This window comes from Mustela nigripes, chromosome 13, assembly GCF_022355385.1.
Source record: "Mustela nigripes isolate SB6536 chromosome 13, MUSNIG.SB6536, whole genome shotgun sequence".
Lineage (NCBI taxonomy): Eukaryota > Metazoa > Chordata > Mammalia > Carnivora > Mustelidae > Mustela > Mustela nigripes.
Window position 1 is genome coordinate 53,058,525 of NC_081569.1, and position 21,581 is coordinate 53,080,105.

The 21,581-nt window shown below is 40.5% G+C and overlaps 1 protein-coding gene and 1 non-coding gene across 2 annotated transcripts in view; both read right to left on the reverse strand.

The window, feature by feature from the left end:
* RYR3 (ryanodine receptor 3) overlaps positions 1-21,581 on the reverse strand; it is a 355,591-nt gene that overhangs the window by 247,754 nt on the left and 86,256 nt on the right. Inside the window, 3 exon segments of the mRNA XM_059372112.1 lie at positions 1,306-1,474; positions 13,701-13,822; positions 17,487-17,660. Of these exon segments, the coding sequence (XP_059228095.1) occupies positions 1,306-1,474; positions 13,701-13,822; positions 17,487-17,660 (465 nt within the window).
* Positions 18,889-18,994, reverse strand: LOC132000401 (U6 spliceosomal RNA). The gene has a single exon (XR_009399276.1). It is a non-coding gene; the product is annotated as a U6 spliceosomal RNA (small nuclear RNA).

Consider the following 21,581-nt stretch of genomic DNA (forward strand, 5'->3'; position numbering starts at 1 on the left):
GACGCTAATGTGCACACAGACCATCACATGCCAGTTTGGATTTTGTTTTCTTCCTAAAAACAAAATATACATTCTTGTGCCTCAGAGACATGAAATAGCATCCATATGGCCGGGGGTTGGGGAGAGGTGGGAATTAGTAGTTTCTTCATGACAGGTTTGCTCCCGTGTCTTTAACTCCATCTAAGGACATATCGAAAGTGGGAGCATGAATGAGGCTCCCAAAAGCTTGCTTTGGGCCTGGCATGAAATGACTCTGACTCCCCCAGCAACAGCCCTCAATACAGTTCCTATTTTCCTATTAAATCTCAAGAAATTCCATTCAGATGCATAAGACAACCATACTTGCTTCCTCCTGCTCCTCTGTCAAAAGGGTAGGATTTAGAGACAATAAAACCAAAAGTAGATTTTAACTGCTTCTCTTCTTAATGACAATATGATGCTGCCCAGTGAAAACATCTGTGCCTCGTTGTTTTTAAAGAGAGAGAGAGTCTCAGTAGCCTTTCGGGCATCATGTCCCCAGAGCCAGTCTGCTTGGATCAGGAGACTGAGCAGGGACGGGTCTATAGGTCCCAAACTTTGGAAACAGCCAAGGAACAAACCCTGTTTCCAGGAACAGAGGTGATGCAGGGGTGGGACCATGGCCTGTTAATGCCAAATCATCACATCCAAGTTCAAAGAAGGCCTGTGACTTTTCCAAGATCACACCCCGCCAGGGATGAAGCCTACAATGGAGCCAGAACTTGATCCAGGGCCTCCTGGGTCCCAAGTTAGTTTTTCCTTGCATCCAGGTCTCCTCCCTTGTGATCCAGACACTCGGGTTCTTGGTAAGACCTGACTTTACTTGTTATCTTTCAAGTTCAGGTCCCCACTTATTGCAGACATGGTAGATCCTGGGCATTTGTATTTTTTCAAACAGGTTTCCTAGGTAATTCTGACAGCTTCTAAAATTTGGGAATCACAGCCAATGCCGTGCTTTAATAGCTGAGACTGAGCACAGATTGGGATATACATGCGCCCTGCGGCACTGAAGTTTTGAAGACTTGGAATCTTCCAACTTCAGTGGGAGTGTGCCAAGATCCATGGCTACAATGTGTACTGGGAGCATAACCGCGGGTGGCGGACAGGGAAGGTCAGCTGCCAATGCATCCTTTCCTTTCCGGTGTCCCTCTCTCTCTTGTTCTTCCATAGCTACCCGCATGCACGGAGACAAAGCTGAACTGCCATCATAAGGATATGCCAGCTCTGGATATCTCTGCATTTATTCTCTCGCAAAGAGAATCTCAACTTTTAACTTTTTCGACTTACCTCCTCCTTGAAGAGATTCTGTCTGTTCTTGAGCGAGCGGAGTTTGTTCTGTTTGTCCTCGTGCTGCATCTCCTCCTCTGGGGGCTGAAAGTAGGCAATCAAGTCCTGCAAGGTCTGCAGGACCTCCTGGATCGGCAGGGTGACAGGGGCCGCTGCGCGGTTGTTCCCGCTAAAAACACAAGATGGATGCGGCTCAGGTCTGGGCCTTGGGTGGGGACCCTGACGAGCGTCCGCCGGGTCCTGGTTCTTACCTGCCCCACGATGGGCACCAGGCCCTGCTTCCCGCAGCAGTCGCCGAGTGATTACCACACATTCACGTCTGCCAACCAAAAGAGCCACAGAAGAAAACATCTGACTCGATTTTAAAGACCTTATGTCAACAAAGGGAAGGGACCCGTGCCTTCTGCCATGCTTTCTCATTTTCTGCATAAGAACACTTAAAAATAACTTACTAACTCACAGTTCTTTCGAACGATCCCAGATTCCTCTTGGAACAGGTTAAAACACTAGGTTGGAAGGGTTTCTATCAACTCCATCTGTGCTTTTGCCTTCTCTCTCCCTTTCTGTCTCTTTTTCTCTTCATGGTATTCATGTCTCTGCATGGGTTTTTTTTCATCAAGGTTTTGTGTGTGTGCAGGTACACATGAGCTCCTCTTCCCCCTTTGTGGAGGTCTCCTCCTGACTTCCTCTGTGTGGCCTCCCCACTTTTTCTCAGCAATTGACCCCTTCTCTCCATGTTCTTCCTCTCTGTCTTCATGTCCCCTCCTCAGTATTCCCTCCCCCACCACCTCTCTTGCTCTCTCTGTTGTGGCTCTCCTATCCTGAATGTCTGTTTCTGTCCAACTTGGTCAGAATTTTTCAAAAAGTCTTGTGATTAAATCCCGTCAATACAGAAAGACCACAAATCTCCACAGATGGGAAAAAGAAGCCATTTCCCATCCCCTTGATGGGTACGTTGGTGAGCCTTCTGGAGAGCAAAGGCTATAAGGAGGAAGGGGAAATTGGACCCATCCCCTGTGAAACTGCCTCACTGCCCCAGGGAACTGGGAACTCGCAGAGTGTATAAATCACCTCAGAACTTTTCCTTGGGTCAATTTCTAAGGAGTTCTCCTCAGCATTGACAGGATATTTGGTTACCTATTAGTCTGGACACATGCTAAGAAAAGACTTACCAGGCCTAAAGCAAAGGCTTAACAAGCCCAAAGAACACTCAGATTATGAAGTGACAATTCCAATTTTGTATACAAAAAGGCCAAGTGGATGAGATGAGGACAGAACCCCAGTGGACTACAGACACGGAGGGCCTTCTCACCAGGGTGGGCGCTGGCCCATGGGAAGAGCTACGGAAATACTCACTTGTGACTATCCGAGATACTACAGGAAATAGAGAGTGGGAAAGAGAATGCTGTGAGGACATGAAGTGAAGGTTTGGGAAGACCAAACCCAGTCAGGAATGACTTCCTAATTCTAGATTCAAGGAAAAAATGAATACATATCTCCAGTTGGTTTGGCCCAGATGCAGATTCTCCCAACCCTTGCCCCCCTTTTGTAAAATTTTGAGTTTACTAGAAACAACGACATGAGTTAGGTAAATAGTGTTGCTTTGGAGATATATAGATAGATATCTATATCTATCTATCTATATATAATGAAAAGATAAAAGACATTTTTAGCATTTTTGTAGTTTGAAGAGAACCATACAGGGGCCCAGAAAACCCAATTTATAGTCATTGCCATGAACATATGATATTTGGGGTGTCTTTAAGCCTCCTGTGCTTGGTTTTCCACCTAGAAAATAGGAACGGTACAAACTTTATTATTGCCAGGGTCCTTCTGGGTCTAATTTTGTTCTGTGGGTTCTCATTGCTAGATTGCTTCATCTTGTCCCTTCGAAATCCATCAATATGATAGTATTCCACTGGACTAAAGGAAGATCCCTTCTTCCCTCAAAGCAGAACACATCCCACCCACAGGCCTGGCACTAGGGACAATGGGGAAACAGACACGACCTCTGAATGGCTTCATGGTGATCACTTTCTACTCCAGAACCTTGGGGGAGACCCAGATGCACCCAGGATAGGGACAAGATGGTGTCTCAATTCAGAACAAACTACAATGGTACCTTAGTCATCCCAGCTTTTTTTTTTTTTTTCTGCTCTCTGATTCAGCCACTGCCCCACTATGTTCCCAGATCTTTGCAAGGACTTCTTTTGTTTAATTCAAGTAAGATCTCAGGGGATTCTGAATATTTACCATACTATTACCATAACACAATTATTTATGTAATATTTCCATCCTAAGGTTAAACTCAGGACAGGTGGATAGTATCTACTCGTCAGCAGGATTTCTGAGACTCCCTCACCTTTCACATCGTTCATGTGTCTTACTGGACAGCTCCCAGCAACTGCTGGGATGATGAGCAGGATGATGAGACAGCACAAGCAAACTTTAACCTTTCTTCCTCATTGTTCTTTCTTCTTCCTTCCCTATTCATTTAACTTTAATTTGCTTTCTCAGAAGGCCACCCCCCTCCTTCTGGTTTCCATTGTACACAGAATGTTCTGTCATTTTCTCAAAAAAAGATAGGAGGGGAGAATCTCCTTATCATTTTTTTTTTTTTAGTCTTTCACTTCCCAGCTCTTGCAAAATCCAAGTACTATGGCTTTTGCAGCCCCCATCCCTGCTGCACAGGTTTATTTTTCAGCAGTCCTCCTTTCTTCTAAAACATCCTGTGGCTCAGACAACTAAGAATTTCCCCAACCGACAGGGGAACATCCAGATCATCTAACTGAGGAACTCAGGAAATCCTCTCCCTCACAAAAATGATGATAAAATGGGGCAAAATCATCCTAAACAATTTTTTTAAGGACTCTGGAAATTGACCAAAGGCATACAACAAATTGAATTTTGTTTTGTTTCTTTGTTTGTTTATTTTAAATAATGAGGCTTGGTGAGGCCACGTGGGTGGCTCAGTTGGTTAAGCGCCTGATGTCAGCTCCAGTCATGACCCCTGGGTCCTGGTATAGAGCCTCACATTAGGCTTCCGGTTCAGTCGGGAACCTGCTTCTCCTTCTCTCTCTGCCTGCTGCTCCCCCCTGCTTATGCCCTCTCTTTCTCAAATAAATGAATAAAATATTTTTAAAAAATTAAAAAAAAGAATGAGCCTTGCTAAGAGATATAGGAACCTATGGTATTTCAGCCTGAGGCTGTCCTAAAGCCCACCTCTAGCTTTAGATCAAAAAAGTTCTAACAAGGTGGGGCAGACCCTGAGCAAGGTCACACATGTACTCAGGAAGAACTGGAGAGGGATGTAGCCATCTACTTATCTCTGGCTGAATCTGAGGTTGTAGGCAAGCAGAAAGCGAAATCCAGGACAGACCTAAAACTGTGTGAACTCTGAATGTGTTATCTAACCCGCAAGCAGGCCCATCACCAAATACCTGTAAGAAATATAAGGCGACCAGGCTGAGCTTGTAAGAAATACTGAGGGAAGTTCTTCAGGTTGAAAGAAAATGACACCAGATAGTAACTAGAATCTATATGTAGGAATAAAGAGCACTAGTAAAAGTAATTATGTAGGCAAATAAAAATATGGTATAAATATGTTCATTTCTCTTTTGTTTTTATATTTTTAAAAAACAAACAGATGGGGCACCTGGGTGGCTCAGTGGTTAAGTGCCGTCTCTCAGCTAATGTCATGATCCCAGTATCCTGGGATTGAGCCCCGCATCAGGCTCCCTGCCTCTCCCTCTCCCACTCTCCCTGCTTGTATTGCCTCTCTTGCTGTGTCTTTCTCTGTCAAATAAATAAAATCTTTAAAAATATAATAAAAAATTGAAAATGAATGGATAAGAAAATAATTGTAAAAAAAATAATTGTTAAAAAAATTGTACTGCTGGGCTTATACCAAAGGAGAATGTAATATATGTAGCAGTATTATTTCAAGGAGGAAAGCGAGAATGAAATGCTGGAGCAAAGTTGTTTGGTTTTATGTGTTAAGTTAGTTTTAATTCAAGGTAGAGTGTCACAAATTAAACACCTACCAAGTTGCCTAGAACAACCACTAAGAATATAACTCAAGACAGTAGTAAAAATAAATAAATAAATAAAAATAAACCACAAAAAACCCCAAATCCCTCAGCAAAGGAATTAAAATAGTAGACTAGAAAATATCTAAAACAAAAGAAGGCAATAAAGGAGGAAGACAGAAACAAAAAGAACAAGAGATATATAAAAATCAGATAGCAACATGGCAGACATAAATTCAACAGTTTAAATAATTACATTATCTATAAATGGATTACACACACCAATAAAAGGAGAAGACTGTCAGAGTACATTTAGAAAACAAGATTCAATGTGTCCTCTGTACAAGACACACTTTATAGATTCAAAGACACAGGTTGCAAGTAAAAGGCGTGAAGAACTTATTCCTTGCCAACAGTAACCACGATCTGTATGTGAGACCTCTGGAGTGGCTCTACAAATTAGACTTTAAGATAAAAAATGTTCATAGAGAAAAAAAGGGAAATGTTTTCTAATTATAAAAAAGTCAATTTATCAGGGAGATATATCCGTTATGAACATATAACCACCCAACAACAGACACCAAACTACATGAAAGCTGAAGTTGGGAAAACCAAGGGAGAAACAGACAATTCAGCCTAATAGTGAGAGATTAAACATCCTATTCTCAGTTAACATAACATCTTCTAATGTAACTAGTTTATAAAAGGCAAAACCACATGATCATCCAAACAGACAAAGAAAAAGAATTTGCCAAAATCTAACACATTCAAGATAAAAGAAACCTCTTAACAAACACAGGAACTCAAGAGAACTTCCTCAACCCTATAAAAGTCACCTACAAAAGCCCTACAATTAGCATCATATTCAATAAACAAAGACTGAGTGTTTTCCTGTTAAGATAGGAACAAGAAAAGGATATCTGTTTTTTTCCACTTTTATTTCACATTGTAATGGATGTTCTATCCACTGCAATCAAGGTGGGGGGGCGGTGAGGAGCAGGAAAGAAAGGGCATCCATTTTGTAAAGGAAAAAAAAACAGAACTTTATTAACAAATGACATGATCCTGTTTGTAGATAAAGAATGCACACCAAAAAAAAAAAAAAATCCACTAGAATAAACTTTTCAAATAAGTCACAGGACGCATGATTGATATTTAAAAAACTCAATTTCTGTTCCTTCCGTATTATGTATGCAGTGAACAATTTGAAAAGAAATTAAGAGAACAATTCCAACTGTAGTAGCATCAAAAATACTTAGGGATAACTTTTATAGAAGACACCTAAGGTCTTTTATCCATTTTGAGTTTATCTTTGTGTACGGTGTAAGAGAATGGTCCGAGTTTCAACGTGAGACAGGAATCCATCAGAATCCTAGAGGAGAACATAGGCAGTAATCTCTTCGATCTCAGCCACAGCAACTTCTTTCAAGATATGTCTCCAAAGGCAAAGGAAACAAAAGTGAAAATATACTTTTGGGACTTCATCAAAATCAAAGCTTCTGCACAGCAAAGGAAATAATCAAGAAAACAAAGAGGCAACCCACAGAATGGGAGAAGATATTTGCAAATGACAGTACAGACAAAAGGTTGATATCCAGGATCTATAATAAACTCCTCAAACTCAACACACACAAAACAGAAAATCATATCAAAAAATGGGCAGAAGATATGAACAGACACTTCTCCAATGAAGACATACAAATGGCTATCAGACACATGAATAAATGCTCATCATCACTAGCCATCAGGGAGATTCAAATTAAAACCACATTGAGATATCACCTTACACCAGTTAGAATGGCCAAAATTAACAAGACAGGAAACAACATATGTTGGAGGGGATGTGGAGAAAGGGGAACCCTCTTCCACTGTTGGTGGGAATGCAAGTTGGTTCAGCCTCTTTGGAGAACAGTGTGGAGATTCCTCAAGAAATTAAAAATAGAACTTCCATTGCACTCCTGGGTATTTACCCCAAAGATACAGATGTCATGAAAAGAAGGGCCATCTGTACCCCAATGTTTATAGCAGCAATGTCCATGGTCGCCAAACTGTGGAAAGAACCAAGATGCCCTTCAATGGACGAATGGATAAGGAAGATGTGGTCCATATACACTATGGAGTATTATGCCTCCATCAGAAAGGATGAATACCCAAATTTTGTAGCAACATGGACGGGACTGGAAGAGATTATGCTGAGTGAAATAAGTCAAGCAGAGAGAGTAAATTATCATATACTTTCACTTATTTGTGGAGCATAACAAATAGCATGGAGGACATGGGGAGTTAGAGAGGAGAAGGGAGCTGGGGGAAATTGGAAGGGGAGGTGAACCATGAGAGACTATGGACTCTGAAAAACAATCTGAGGGGTTTGAAGTGGTGGGGGGGTGGGAAGTTGGGGTACCAGGTGGTGGGGATTATAGAGGGCACAGATTGCATGGAGCACTGGGTGTGGTGAAAAAATAATGAATACTGTTATGCTGAAAAAAAAAAAGACTTAAGACAAACATTGAAAACTATAATATCTTGCAGAAAGGATTTCAAGAAGAAAAGATAAAGGGAGAGACATTCTACATGAATTAGAAGATTCAGTACAGTTAAGATAAAAGTTCTTCCATCAAATTGATCTAAAGTTTCAATGCATTTCCTATCAATATCCTGGCAAGCAAAAGTTGACAAATTCACCCTAAAATTTATATGGGAATTCAAAGGACCCAGAAAAGCCAAAATAATTTTGAAAAAAAAGTACAAAACTAGAGGATTCTATCGGATTTTAATACTTACTATAAAGCTATGTTCATCAGGACAGTGTTGTTTTGAGAGACATGTAAGCCAGTAGAATAGAACTGAGGGTCTAGAAACATACCATTAAATTTATGGTCACTTAGCTTTTGACAAAGGTGCCAAGGGAACGTGATGGAGGAAAGAGCCTTTCAAATAATTAGGCAAGGACAATGAGGTATCAAAATGATCCACTTTAAAAGGAAAAAAAAAAAAAGGAATTTCAATTCTTACATCAGGCCATATCCAAAAACAGATTCAATATGGATCACAGAGCTAACGTAAGAGCTTAAATTACAAAACTTTCAGAAGAAACACAGGAGAAAATCCTGGTGACTCTGGGTTGGGCAAGAGCTCTTAGGACACTCAAAAGCACAATCCAGAAACAAAAGTTATGTTAAATTGGACTTCACCAATATTAAAATGTTTGTTCTTCAAAGATATCATTAAGAAAAGGAGGGGAAAAAGCCACAGACTAAGAGAAAATATCTTCAAATCACGAAGCAACAGAAAACTTGCAACCAGAAGATACAAAGAATTGTCAAATGTCAGCGTGAAGACAAACCACCCAACCAAAAACAGGCAAAGCCTTGATTACATTTTCCTAAAGAAGATATATGAATAGCTAATAAGTACATGAAAAGACATTCAAAATCATTAGTCATTTTGGAAATGCAAATTAAAATCATAACAGCATACTGCTTCATAAGCCACTAGAATATCTACAATCAAAAACAGACAATACGGGTGTGGAGAAATTGGAACTTTGTATATCTGAGTGGAACATAAAATGGCATATCTTCTTTGGAAAGAGGGCTTCCAGTTTCCTAAAAATTAGGCATACCCAAATATCCAGTGGACTTTGTTAAATGAAATAAGCAAGGCACAAAAAGACAAATTTTGTATGATTCTGGTTAAATTAGTGAAATTCATAGAAAGGTTGAATACTGTTTACCAGGGCCTGGTGGAGAGTGGGGAAGAAGGCAGAGTTATTGTTTAATGGGTATAGATTTCTGTTTCCAATGTTGTAGAAGTTCTGGGGAAGGACAGTGGTGATGATTGTACAAAAATCTGAATTTGGTTAATATCACAAATGATACACTTAAAACTGGTTGAAATGGTAAATGCTATGCTCTGTATATTTTATCATAAAAATATAAACATGTTGGGGCACCTGGGTGGCTCAGTTGATTAAATGTCTGCATTTGGCTCAGGTCAGGATCCTGGAGTCCTAGGACTGAGCCCCACATTGGGCTCCCCACTCAGCAGAGAGTCTGCTTCTCCCTTTGCCTCTACCCCTCCCCCAATTTATGCTTTTTCTCTCGCTTACTCTCTCTCAAATAAAATCCTTTTTTAAAAAAATACGTATAAGTGTTAAACAAATTACATATGACATTGCAATTCTACTTCCTGCTATTTACCCAAGAGAAATGAAAATACATACCCAAAGACTTTTACACAAATATCCACGGAACCAATACTGATAATAAACAAAAAGAGAAAAAACCCACTGATTCTCAACTGACAAACAGAATGTGAGGTATATCTATACTTGTCCGTCTCTCTCTATATCTCTTATATACACTCTATATATACTCTACACACACACACACAATCATATATGTGTGTGTGTGTGTGTGTGTGTATACACACAGTATATATACTTGTAGTACAATAGGGATGAATCTCAAGGGAAAAGGCCAGGATCAAAAGACAATATAATGTATGAATCAACTTATAAAGGTATTAAATCAAGAGAGACCAAAACCATATGATTGGTTGTCTAATGCTGGGGGCAAGAAATAATATATACTACAATAGGCATAAGGGATCTTTTTGGGGTGATAGAAATGCTTGAAAAGCAAATTATGGAGATAGTTGCTTTGTTCAGTAAAGTTATTAAAATTCACTGAGTTGCACACTTAAAAGGATGGATTTTATGATATGTAAATTATAACCCAATAAAGCTGTTTAAAAATAATTTTCCCACTGTCAGGTATGTAACTCCCACTGACTTTTTAAAGTAATAGCTTTATTAAAATATAATTCACATATTACACAATCATCTATTTAAAGGGTGCAATTCAGTGGTTTAATGGTTTTTAGTATATTTATAGTTTGGCAACCATTGCTTCAATCAATTTTAGAACTTTTTCATCAGTTTCCGTCCAAATCCCATACCCATTAGCAGTCACTGCCCCTGTCCCTTCTGGACAACCACTGATCTACTTTCTGTCTCTATGGAAATGCCTATTCTGGATATCTCATGTAAGTAGAATCCTATCATGAACAGCCTCTATCAATACTTCATTCCTTTTTATGGATAAGTAATACTCCATTGTGCGAAAACGGCACATTTTGTTTATCCATCCATCATTGGTCTTTTGGGTTGTTATCACTTTGTGGCTAATATGAATAATGCTGTTCGGAACATCTGCGTACCAGTTTTTGAGTAGACATATTTCATATCTCTTAGGTATATAACCTAGGAGTGAAATAATTCAGTCATATGTTTAACTTTTTGAGGAATTTCCAGATGGTATTCCAATATGGCTGCCAACATTTTACATTCCCACCAACAATATATGAAGGTTCCAACTTCTCCACATCCTGTCTCACGCTTCTTATTAAGTCTCTTTAATTATAGCCATCCCTGTGGGAGTAAAATTCTCTCACTCTGGTTTTGATTTGCATTTTTCCTCATGGCTAATGGCATTGACCGTCTTTTCATATGCTTATTGGCCATTTGCGTATTTTCTTTGGAGAAATGTCTATTCAGATCTTTGCCCATTTTGTAAATTGGTCCATTTGTCTTTTTAAGGTTGAGCTGTAAGAGTTCTTTATTCCAGATACAAGTCTCTTGTCAATACATGATTTGAAATATTCTTTCCCATCACCTAGGTTGTTTTTTCACTTTCTTGATGGTTCCCCTTGTAGCAAAAACCTTTTTCATTTGATCAAGTCCAGTTTATATATATTCTTTTATTGCTTCTGTTTCTGGTGTCATATTGAATAAGCCACTGCCTAATTCAAGGTCATAAAAGTTCAAGCCTATGTTTTCTTCCCTAGTTTTTATAATTTTAGGTCTTATAATTAGGTCTTTGATCCATTTTGAATTCTGACTTGTAAGACAGGCACAAGGGCAGTGTTTCAGAGAACTGAGAACCAAATAAAAAAATAAAGCCATTCGACCTCTAGGATGATAGTTCTGGAGATAGTCAAGGCTACATGAAAAGCTCATTTTTGCACACAGCCATCTTTTAATTCCTGTACCAAGCTATTCATTCTAATATCCTTTCTCTGAAGAAGGGGAGCAGGTCTGGACATTTTGGGGAATAGAAAGGAGGAAGCACTTTGTTTGGGGATCACAGGAAACCAGTGATAGTGGAATGGCTGATGTGTAAGCCCCAGTTCCATTCTGTGGTAGGAATACCTCATTGTCTACTTTCCCTTCTCTATTTTGGTAATGGGATGCCTGAGTGGTACTGGGAACACAATCTACCAACCAGACAATATATTTCTCAATCTCCCTGCAGTTAGGTGTGGTCATCTGACTGATTTTAATTAGTTGAGTACAAGAAAAGCGATCTACTTCTAGGTCATGTTTTTTTTTTTTTTAAAGATTTTATTTATTTGACAGAGAGAAATCACAAGTAGACGGAGAGGCAGGCAGAAAGAGAGAGAGGGAAGCAGGCTCCCTGCTGAGCAGAGAGCCTGATGCGGGACTTGATCCCAGGACCCTGAGATCATGACCCGAGCCGAAGGCAGCGGCTTAACCCACTGAGCCACCCAGGCGCCCCTAGGTCATATTTTTAAACAAAAGAAATCACTTCTCCTCCACCACTCCCAATTTCCTCACCCCACCCCACTACCCCCCTCCTTTTTTTTCTCACAGTACAGATTTGAGAAATGATGCTAGCATGTTATTTTTGATCATGTACATGAGGAAAATATACCAGGATAGTTGGTCTCAGTGGTGTTGAATATTAGAATCTCCTGGGGAGCTTGAATCCAAAGCTGGTGTTTGAATCCCATCACAGAAATTCTAGAGATCTGTTTTTTTACTATTTGTATTTTTTTAAAGATTCATTTACTTATTTCAGAGAAAGAGAGAGCAAGCAAGCTGGGGGGAGGGGCAGAGGGAAAGAATCTCAAGCAGACTCCAGGCTGAGCTCAAATCTCATGACTCTGAGGTCATGACCTGAACTGAAATCAAGAGTTGGATGCTTAACCAACTGAGTCACCCAGCTGGCCCACCCACAGAAATTCTAATGCAATCGGTATGAGATGCCACCTAGGCATCAGGGTATTAAAAATTCTCCATGGGGCGCCTGGGTGGCTCAGCACATTAAAGCCTCTGCCTTCGGCTCAGGTCATGATCCCAGGGTCCAGGGATGGAGTCCTGCATCGGGCTTTCTGCTCAGCAGGGAGTCTGCTTCCCTTCCTCTCTCTCTCTGCCTACCTGTGATCTCTGTCAAATAAATAAAATCTTAAAAACAACAACAACAACAACAAAAACAAAACTCAACTCTCCAGATGAATCTCACATGTGGCCAAAGGTAAGACCCCTCCTCCGGGGCAATGGTTTGTCAAATTCAGCATGATTCAGCATCAGCTGGAGGGCCTATCAAAACACGATTTCCTGGAATATCATCTTCCAGGTGTCTAATTTGGCGACACCTGAGAATGTGTATTTTTTAACACATTCTCAGGTGATGCTACTGTGCTGGTCCAGGTACACTTTAAGAAACCAGCAAGATAAAAGGACCCTGAGCCTCAGTAGCCCAACCTGGGCTACCTTATATTCTTAGTTAGATGAGAATAAATGTATCTTTAACTGTAACGGCAGCTTAGCCTATATCCTAACACACACATATTACTTGGATCGCAGTATTCCAAATGGAAAAGTCAAGGTAAACAAAATTGTTCTCATTTCATGCAAATTCACGCACGCAGTTTAAGGCCCCTCGGCATTAGAGCTCTTTTCCTACAAAAGAAGGATGACTTGGAACACTGCACTGTTTACAACAGAATCCATTTCTCCCGGTAATTGGTGAACACAGTCCACAGCGTTCTGCTCTGGCAGCACTGTTTAGGCATTGAGGGGATTATGACCCACGCAGGCACCTCAGTTACTGTTCCCATTTAAGTCCCAGCCACAGGTAGGTAACCCAAGGCTTTCAATGCAAATCCACTTGAATCAAAACCATAGCAACGATTCTAAATGATGGAGAAAGTTTTTCTAAACAGGGCAAAACAGCACAAAGGGTGTGGATCCATTTCTTCCCTCTTCACCTATGAATCCAAAAGGGACCTGCAGTGCTCCAGGCACTCATCACTTAATTTTCGGGAGGAGACCCTGGGTATTCCTGATGGCACCAGTGGGGGCATAAGCATGTGTGGGGCCACGGGTAAAGCTAGGAGGTCATCTTCTGAGAAAGACTATTAAGTCCCAAGCTCTCTGTGATAAAACTCTTTGCTGATGTTTAATAATTTCCTGAAAACTTGTAGTATCAAAAGGGGACGGGGAGGTGGGATTGGATGGCCCCAGAGTAGGAACTAACAGAAGAAAGGAAGGAGCTTCTGTACCTCACAAACTGGCTGAATAAGGCGGTTGTGTTCCGGATGATGCGAGCAGCCTGCGACTCCTCGCGCTGGCATCTCTGCAGTGTTAACCCGTCATCCATGTGGCCTTCCTGGTGGAGTATGACCTACCCACAGAGCCAAGGATACCGCATCCGGTTACACGCTACTTCATAGCTGGACAGTCACCATTTCTTGCCAGATTCCCCCCATCCCTTGTATTCCTTCTCCCCAACCAAGTTCCCCCATGCCCCCTTGAAAACAGGCCATTAACGGAGTTATTCTGCCTGCACTCCCCATTACTGACCTATGAATCATTCCTGAGACACAGTGTTTTGATGAAAGTGAAATTTTATGTGCCACTGTGGTATGAGTTACAGTAAATTCCTTAGGCTTAGATGGCCCATTTGAAAAGGTGCAAACATATTTTGTAATAGATTTTTCTCTTGAAATGAACAAAACTTTACCCTTGGAAATGGAAGAAAGTCACTTTGTTCAGAGCCTTTCCTCCAGAGATAAATTGAGCAAGAAAAGCAAGTTAAAGAAAAATGCTCTACTGGGACTGGGCTTGGGTTCCTCTCCTGAAGGACAGTTCCTTCTGAACGTACAACTGGGGAAGGAACTCTTCTCATGGAGGCTGAGAAGGGCGTTTGAAGGCACAGGCTCTGGTAGTAGCTGATGTGGATTCTAGTCCTACTTTCTTACTTTCTAGCTGTGTGATGTCAAGCAAGTTACTTAACTTCTCTTTGCTTCAAATTCACCACTAAATGGACTTCTAGAGTCATTTTGAGGATTAAATGATCTACACATCAATCACAACCATGTTTCCCAGAATCTAGGAAGTACTCAGTGAATATTTCTTATAAGGGGCTGTATATTACTGATCTCAAATCATTTATCTAAAAGCTAAATATATGTATTTATTACCAGTGACATCAGGTATAATTTTTGAGCATGGTTACCAGCTTTGAATATGGAGGTCAGTGGGTTTCTTCCCTTGAAAGGGTCAAGTGTATGCATATACCATCTAGGGTGGTTTGAGGCTGGTTCAAGTCAGACTTAAACCCTTGTTCAAATTCTTGACAAGGTTCCTCTTGAAGTAAGTTAAGGGAAGAGAGACCATTTGTAGGTGCCAGGGTCTGGGGTGGGGTCAATTACATAAAACCAGGCTTCAGCAAATATCTTTAGGAAAAGGGGTTCCAGTCTCTCTTGTTCTTAGCTCAAAGAAACTTCTTTTCCTTTCCATGTAAAGATCTCTGGTTATTTATTCTTCTGAAATTGTGTCCTAACATAATGAGTTCACACATGAAGTAGAACACTGGCTTGCCAAAGTTTATATTCAGTTTTGACAATGACCTTCACCCCATCTGCATACTGTAGCATAAGGGTTAGCCAAGGATACCCCTAGTACTAGATTCACCAACTGTTTCAGAACAGTTGTGGGCAGTGAGAACTGCCCAGCAACTGTTTAACAAGGGTGCACTGAGATTTGGCAATGCATTGCTATTAGGTTCATTCTGGCCCCAGTCCCAGTATTTGGGCCCCTAAAGACCAAAATCCTGACATTTTTGCTTGTTCAGATAACACATTCAAACCAGCCAGCCAAACAGAAAAGTAATGAGAAGTAGGGGGAATGCAGCTGTTAGGACCCTGTTATTATGGGCCTTACTGATCACCGCAGCCCACTTTTTCTCTAGGAGGATTCCCATAATTCAAGAGAAGACAGCAGAAGCCTGGGACAGGAATGGCAAAGAGAGCACTTCCTTTAAAGGGAGTTACCATTAGGTTTTTCACGGTGTCTATTTTCCATTGGTTTTTCTAGGTCCCTGTTTTGTTTTATAAAATGCTTAAAACAGATTTGAACATCCTTTGTATTTTTAGAAAGAAACTTAACCTGCTTCTCACAAAATAGAGCAGGGCAGCCCTGTCAGGGGCTGAACATCATGACATCATTTAGAGAGTTTCTGAAAGGACCTTCCAGATTCACATGCACATGGCTGCAGTTAAAGGAATATGTAGACTATAGTCCTGGACGAGAAAGGCAGGGACAGGCAGAAGTCAGCAACACAAGGTGGGACTTCTCCTCGTCAACAGGGTCATTTGAGTGTGTCTCCTCCCAAGAGGAGAACCGAGATCCACAAATTCCACCCCTTTAAATGCCATCATTATCTTAGGAGGTATGGAATATTGTGGAGACTCTAGATGGTACCATTGTACTCTACAGAGGATTTAATTTTCTTCTGATGGATGCCAAAAATCCACCCATCTTACCAGCCTATCTTCAAGTTGTCCTTATTTCCAGAGGTAGTTCATACTCCTAGGTTAGAGCCCTTTTGAGATTTAACTGAAAGCCTACTATATTTTCAAGGGCTGTTCGAACTTGAGGGACCCTAAACCCCAATCTTATTATCCCTAGGATTGTCATGCTATTGACATCTCCACTTTGCTCTTCTCCATTAGAGAAGCACTGTGTGCTTTCTGTTTGCTATCCTGGCTTCAAAGCCCACCCCCAGTCAGCTTAAGGGGAAATTGTATATAGAATTTCAGGTTCATGTTTCTACAGTTCCCTCCATTCTAGAACCGTGGCCCCGTAAGTCCCAGAAACCCTGGCCAACCTTATCTCTCACCTGTCTCTCTAGCCCAGTGAAGCTAACACAAGACCCCATTCCTTGGTGCTGTAACTCTGCCAATATGCTGAGCGGCAGGTAGAGACCAAGATGCGGCTCACTTAGTCAGTGCACTGGCCTTCTGTCTGGGGTCTTTAGTACTTCTGTCCTAGAGGCATACCCTGGTTGTTGAAGCCATCAAGTGGTTTTGGTTTTTCTTTCTCTCTTTTTGTTTTTGTATTTTATCCAGTTTTGATAACTCTTTATAGAGGAAAGGAAAGGGCTATAGTTTAGTCAGCGTATTTGTTATTTATTTTATTTTCCCTCTCCTTCTCGTGATTTCAGTTTCCCATTTCTGGATACTTTCCTGGGTATGTTTTACTTACACAAAAGCAAGCTATCACCTTATGGTTTGCTCCCATGCTCCTTTCTTACAACAATCTGCATTCTGAACTTTCCATCACCTCCATATTAGGCTGCTAAACCCAAGCTACAAGGTACAATGGCTCCTAGAACCCTCTCCTAGGGTTCCTTGACTACCCAAAACGGTGTTTTGTAAGGGTTTTTCCAAGGGAAATCATGCCCCTGGCATCTATTTTCTGGTTCTTATCAAAAGAAACACTACTACTTTTCTGGCAAAAGGATGTGGTGTGTCTCCAAGCCAGTTTTCCACTGCAACTGGCTGGGATGGGCCACTCAAATCATGTCCATTCCGTGGATGTAGCATCAACACACAATATCTCATCTTTCTGCACTTTGGTTCCTGTGGGCTTGTTATCATGCAATCTGCATTTTCTCTGTAGCAATTCTATTTAGAATCTATATTATGAAAACCACACAGTAACTCAATTATCCACTTAAAGGAAGAGAGCAATGGTGTGAATAATCCCCAAACAGCATACCACTAAGAGTTATTATTTCAGGTTTTCGAGTGCACTGAACAAATTCTATCCCCTCCTCAGATTTGCCATGTATTTAACTTTTTCTTTTCTTTTCTTTTGCACTGAAAATGGGGTCAAAATAACCAAATGAAAGAGTAAAACCTGTCACAAGAAAACTCTTCAGAATAGCAAAAATAGTAAGAAGTGAACATACATCATGTTTGTCTTATTCTCATAATCACTTTTCTTGCTTAGCTGCTCCTACTTCGGGGTAAAACAATTCCAGACAGCCTCTCTGACCCCACCTTTCTTTTCAGAGGTCCAAGGCGGGAGGTCTTGGCATCTTGTGCTTTGTAGGTCACCCACAGACCGCTGGCTATATGCTGCACAAAGCAGACAGAATCTCCATACTTGATTTCTGGAACGCCCATGCCTTCTATATCTCGCTTGTGACTGGAATCCAATTTCTCCTTGATTTCCTATTTCACAGAAAATGAAACAAACATGGGCACATCTGATTAAATAGAAATGCAATATAGAGAACAAATCACCTGTGCAGAATTTGTAAGCCCCGGAACCCATTACCCAAATCTTCATGATGTGCCTGTCCAAGCCAGGATTTCAGAAAGACTTGCTTCCCTTATCTGCCATTAACTGTAAAAATCAATGGATTCCAAGTTTCAGCCACTTTAGTAATTACTTACATCTATGGGAGAAGGAGGCAGTTGGTAGGGTCTCTTTTTGGTTCTGATCGTATATAGTTCTCTGTCACCTTTTCTAGTTTTCTCATCCTGACTCAGCCCCCTTAATAATCATCAACACTTTAGTGGCCAATTAACTTATTTTCAGCAAGTTGTATCTTCTGTAATTTTAACGGTTATCTGATAGAAACTGCCTGACTGGAGGCGTTAAGTGTATCTGTTAACAATACATAAATGTCTTTCATAGGAATCAGCAGAGAGAGCAGACCCGTGGATCAGGTAGGGGCCATAGTGTGGGAAGCGAAACGCAATCATTGGAGTCTCTGTCTCTCACGGCCTCCTCGCCTGTGTGTTGCACTCAATGGCTCTCATTCTTCAGTTGCTACTGTTTCACTACAGCTTTTCTCCAGGATGGAAAAAGGAGTGGCTGTGCATCTGGGGTGTCTGGGGACACTCTGATGTACCTGGGATGGAGTGAGCTGGAAGGCTGACCTGGGGTGCACGGTAACTCTGTCCTTTTCTCATCAATCAGGGCCTCTGAAAGGTTTGACTCTACTTCCATTCCTTCTCTACATCTCGCATTAAATTTCTCACTTGTAAAAGCCATTAGCTGGACATCATTTTCAATTTCTTTCAGCATAAAAAAATGCAGGATGCTGTTCCCTCTGCTTGTGACCACGTGACTCTCCCTCCCGATGATGCAACAGCAGCAGCACACCTCCTGAACTCTTACTGTGTGCGAGGCAGTGTTCTTTTTTTTTTAATTAATTATTTTTTTAATAAACATATAATGTATTTTTATCCCCAGGGGTACACGTCTATGAATCGCCAGGTTTACACATTTCACAGCACTCATCATAGCCCATACCCTCCCCAATGTCCATATCCCCACCACCCCCTCCCATCCCCCATCCCCCTAGCAACCCTCAGTCTGTTTTTTGAGATTGAGTCTTTTACGGTTTATTTCCCTCCCAATCCCATCTTCTTTCATTTTTTCTTTTCCTACAAAAATATGGGACGCTTCACAAATTTGCGTGTCTTCCTTGCGCAGGGGCCATGCTAATCATCTTGTATTGTTCCAATTTTAGTATATGTGCTGCCAAAGCGAGCACACGAGGCAGTGTTCTAAGTTTCTTACATGGGTTGACTCTTCACAACAGCTTTGGGTGCCACAGCAAATATGACCCCAGTTTTTCAGAGAAGAAAATGAAGACAGAGGGATGGGCAATTTACCCGAGGTCCCTTCAAGAAGTCATCAAAGAGCTAAGACTTCAACCAGGAAGTCCAGCTCCAGAGACTGTTCTTTCCCCTCCTCTGAACTCCTACTCACCCTTCAATACCCTATTCAAATGCTGCCTTCCCTGTGAGGGCCGAGTAGTCTCTCCCACTGGACTTCCCCCAGCACGCTCTCATTCCTTCATTGAGCACTTAGCACATCATAGTGTAAATGGGCTTGTTTATAGGACTCTTTCCCTGTGCCAGACTAAAAAAGATAATCAAGGGCATGGGCCAGACTTCAATTAATTTTGGATTCCTGATACAGAGAATCAGGTGCCTTTCAATTACTTAATAAACATATATATTTGGCTAAGCTATTTTTTTTTCTTTAAAATACTTTTTTTTTCATTTCATTTCTGATTTCCTTCAAACCTTCAAAACAGCAAAATTAATTGTTTTGTGTACATTTATAGGATCCTCTTGGGCAATGTTAATACTTCAGAAGAAAATTCTTATTTTAAATGTATGTTGAAACATAGGCTGGATTTTTAAATACGACATTTCTCAAAATGAATATTTCTAAAGAAATATTAAAATATTAAAAGAAACATATCTTTGGTTTTATTACAAAAGCCAGTGGAAAACAGAATTTGATCTACTAGAACTTCTTTGTAGGTGGGTGGTCAAGACTGCATTGATTTCACAGGACGATGGATACTTGATTTTCATTCCAAAATACCCATCCTGAAGATACTTAGGCCAGTAATAGGAATTAAAATGTGCCAAAGTTCTTCTCTCCAGCCTGTTCTTTAAACCACAGACAATGCAGCAAAAGATACATACTGCAACTGTTAAATATGAATAATTACACTGATTGCCAAGTGCTCAGTTAAAATAGTGCATGCTCACAAACTATCAATGACTACACTCCATTTATTTTCCCAATTTTGTTTATTTAAATATGACTTGGCCAGAAGAAGAGAAATGCTAGGATGTATTTTTCTTGAGCCTGAAATCAATGGATCATGACTGTTTATAGAATGGGGTATCTCTCAGTGTCCTTGCTCTTACAAAACAGTATGCACTCCCAAAACTCTCTGATGGTTACTGCAGTAGCCACTTCCAATTTCAAAGAATAGGAGCAACAGCAAAAGAAACTAAGATATGGAGACAAACCAATACTAAAGCCTACTCAACCCGAACCTAAATACCACCATGGATACACTAAGCAAACGAGAGTGGTCCATGATAAAGAAGCCAGATTTGGCTGATGGCAGGTTGGTGACCTTGACTTCTGAGCACTAATGGTCCCCTCTGTGTTCACTCAAATATAACCCCATAAGCACTTACTCTATTGCTAGAAATGGACTGTTTCTAAATGGTAGGGCTAATCCAATTACTCCCTTCCATTAACTCCCCAATTCCTAGAAGATACAATTTTCATTTCTGAAGTTCATATATACAATATGCTTTAACCAAATTGGACTATATTTCTTTGATATATCAAGGTTCCCTTCCTCTGGGCCTTTACCCACACTACACTTTCTGCATGGAAATCCCCTATTTCATCTTTGCATCTTTACATGTCATCCAGCAAGCCTTTCCCAGATCCACCTTTGCATTTCCCCTGATCCTGTGGCACTTTCCTTCTCTCTCAAGCTCTTTACCATCTTCTGGGATAGGAATCCCTTGCTGGCATGGTTCCTGTCCCCTACCAGATTGAAAACTCTCCAAGGACAAAACTTGGATTTGCTTGTCTTTGCTTAAAATAGGTTGTAAATAACCTGCTTTTGTTTTTTTTTTTTTGTTCTGTGGGTATCAATTTTTTTTTTTTTTTAATCTCCATCAACCTTCCCTATGTTAGATGATTAGTGGATTCTAAGGGGGAATAGGATTCTTGGTGTTGAAGTGTAATCATCATCTCCTGTCTCCACAGAGAATTTATGAAATGGTCATGACCATATCACAAGCATCAAATAAATATCTGGTTTAGATGATTAAGTTTCTGCTCTCCAGAGTGATTTAAGATTTCTAGGAGGACAAGGAAGGGAACTGCAACTAGGGTTTGTCTAGTGCCTACTCAGAGCAAAGTATTTTGCTTAATACTCTACAATGACAATACCATCAGTGAATTTACCAGAGACCTACAAAGTGCTATATATTATGCATGATACTTTAAGAATATTTTCTCTCAACCTCTTAATGGTCCTTCTGTCTTCAGTTCTCTTACTCTATAGATAACAAAACTGAGGTTTGCAGAATTTGAGTAATTTGCTCAAAGTCCTGTAGCTAAGCAATGGAACAGAATCCAAAATCAAGTAGAATTCCAAATCCCATTTGTCATTTGAACATAGTTTTCTGAATGTTTTTCATTAGCACAGTTGAGGATTAATTATATTAGTGTTTCAGTTGTTTTAAGGCTATTACAAAGAAGAAAAGGCCAAAAGTTTGAAAATGTATGCAGTTATTTTACAAAACAAT